This window comes from Saprolegnia diclina (genome assembly GCF_000281045.1).
Source record: "Saprolegnia diclina VS20 unplaced genomic scaffold supercont1.212, whole genome shotgun sequence".
In the NCBI taxonomy this organism is placed as follows: Eukaryota; Oomycota; class Saprolegniomycetes; order Saprolegniales; family Saprolegniaceae; genus Saprolegnia; species Saprolegnia diclina.
In genome coordinates this window covers 11,264-13,164 of record NW_008246279.1, presented here as the reverse complement: position 1 = coordinate 13,164, position 1,901 = coordinate 11,264, and the positions used below count along the sequence as shown (strand labels likewise).

General features: G+C 52.6%; 2 protein-coding genes across 2 annotated transcripts in view; one reads left to right on the top strand and one right to left on the bottom strand.

Annotated features, from left to right (window-relative positions):
* Nucleotides 1-1,450: 1,450 nt before the first annotated feature.
* On the top strand, nt 1,451-1,688 carry SDRG_17198 (hypothetical protein; the record flags this gene model as incomplete). The annotated part of the gene is made up of 1 exon (XM_008623437.1): nt 1,451-1,688. A coding segment is annotated over one exon (238 nt), but the record flags the coding sequence as incomplete, so codon positions are not given.
* A 90-nt stretch (nt 1,689-1,778) lies between these two features.
* Nucleotides 1,779-1,901, bottom strand: part of SDRG_17197 (hypothetical protein) — a gene marked incomplete at both ends in the record, with an annotated part of 1,460 nt that continues 1,337 nt past the window's right edge. Inside the window, one exon of the mRNA XM_008623436.1 lies at nt 1,779-1,868. Coding sequence (XP_008621658.1) covers nt 1,779-1,868 — 90 coding nt within the window. The remainder of the gene's footprint in view (nt 1,869-1,901) is intronic.

Below are 1,901 nucleotides of genomic sequence, written 5' to 3'. Positions count from 1 at the left end.
AAGTGGCGACGTGACAGACCCGAAAGTTTATTTCCATAATGAACCAAGTTCACGCATGACTGAGGTTCTCTACAATGGTTAACGTATATAAATCTCATACCAAACCATCCATCTATCTATCCATTGCTATCCCAAGCTCCACGGGGAAGGTTCTGTCTAGCCCGAGAGGCCGGAATCAACGGAATTGCCTAAACTCGCCGGCCAGAAAGCAAACCATGTTCTGAGGTACCGAGTTGCTCGTGTTTCAATGTGCAAATGGTTCAACGTGGCTCAAACGGCAATAGTAATTCGATGCCGGACGGTTGAGGATGAAGTCTACAAGTACTAGTACGAACGAAGCAGTCGTTCACGTTATGTTTGTCTTACTGATACTTTGGAAAGCCTATCAATCTCTCGTTCGTTGCTGGCGCCGGACCTCTTTGCCTGCTCCATACCTCGTCTGGGTCTGCTAGTGAGTATATTGGTGACCCTAACTGAGGTCGATGGCGGTGGGTAGGACAATGGATGTCAGCGTGTGACTCTGGAGTACGCGCCCACTCCATTTTCAAAGAGGTTTGACCCGCTGATGGTAACACGGCGCTTCGTTTGGTCTGTCTGGGCTTGTGAACGATCGTCGATCGCTGAATGAGGTGCCCTAAGCGGGTATGCCCTTGGCTTCAAGCAGAAGGCTCTGCATGGTAGCGTGCTTGTCGTCTGTCTCTGTGTTTGCACATCGTATAGGCATGCACGCTTTTCGCGGCCCTTGGGAACTTCAAGTTGAAACTGCAATCTACGATTTCTCGCTTCCCGCCTTCTGCACACAGTTGTCCTCGAAAGATTCGGCCGCATACGCTGAGATTCGATCCTTGGCCTTCTCGCAGTTCCATGAACCAGTTCGTAGCGTTGCATGCGCGCCGTCGGGTCGCTCCGACGGGTTGACACGCACGCGTCTTCTCTCTGCTTCGTCATCTTCTCGGTGACGTCCTGAGCGAAGGTCGAGACCCAACTTCAAGTCGCTTACTGCATGGTCTCTACCCCGGTCGTATACATATATATGGTGTCCCTGCTACCTCTCAATTTCGATTGTGCCGTCTCGCAAACGTCAAAAGTCACGTTTCGGTGATGGTCGCTCGTCGTCGTCTCCATTCTCGTGGCCATACGAAAACGATCTTGGCGGTACTTCAATCACGGGAAATTTCAGAGCACAACCTTTTTAGCCAATCCCACGCGCGTATTTCCATGACACTCGACTTTTGCCCAATCACATGGAGGCAGCTTTGGCAAGCGTTTCACACCCGAGCGTCGCTTTTTCTACTTTTTCTGCGTTGCATACAAATAGCAAGTAAACATTGGAAATTGCATTAAAAGACGCTGCATTTTCGCATTCCCGAGTGCATTCTCCAATTCCCATCCTTCCTCACACGATCATGGCATCGTCATCTTCGTCGTCGACCTCGGCCTCTCGATGGAGCTTCCTGCCGTCGACGTACTCCCTCCATGCATGGCTGCCTGCCACGACCATCGCCCAAGCGACGCCGACGCCGTTCACCAAGGACGCCGACGTGGACGGCTGGGTCTTCCTCGGCAAGGAAACCGACATCAAGAGCTTCACATACGCCGACGTCGCCGCCGGCAAGCGCGAGCAGGTCATCGACGAGACCAACAAAGACTACGTCTGGCTGCCGACGCTGCCTGATACGACGCGATAAGCGCTTCTTTCTCTATCCCGATTAACTTATATACCCATAAAGATTAAAGACGACTTTTTTATACTAGTATGAAACACGCAAGCAGCAGCCTCACGCCTTGGTGAGGTACCCGGGCGGAAGGTACCGGAGCAGCTTCTCGGGCACGAGGTCCTTGACGTCGGCCGGCGCCGCCTTGTGGAGCTCCATGCGCTTGAGGATCTCGCTGTCGTCGTT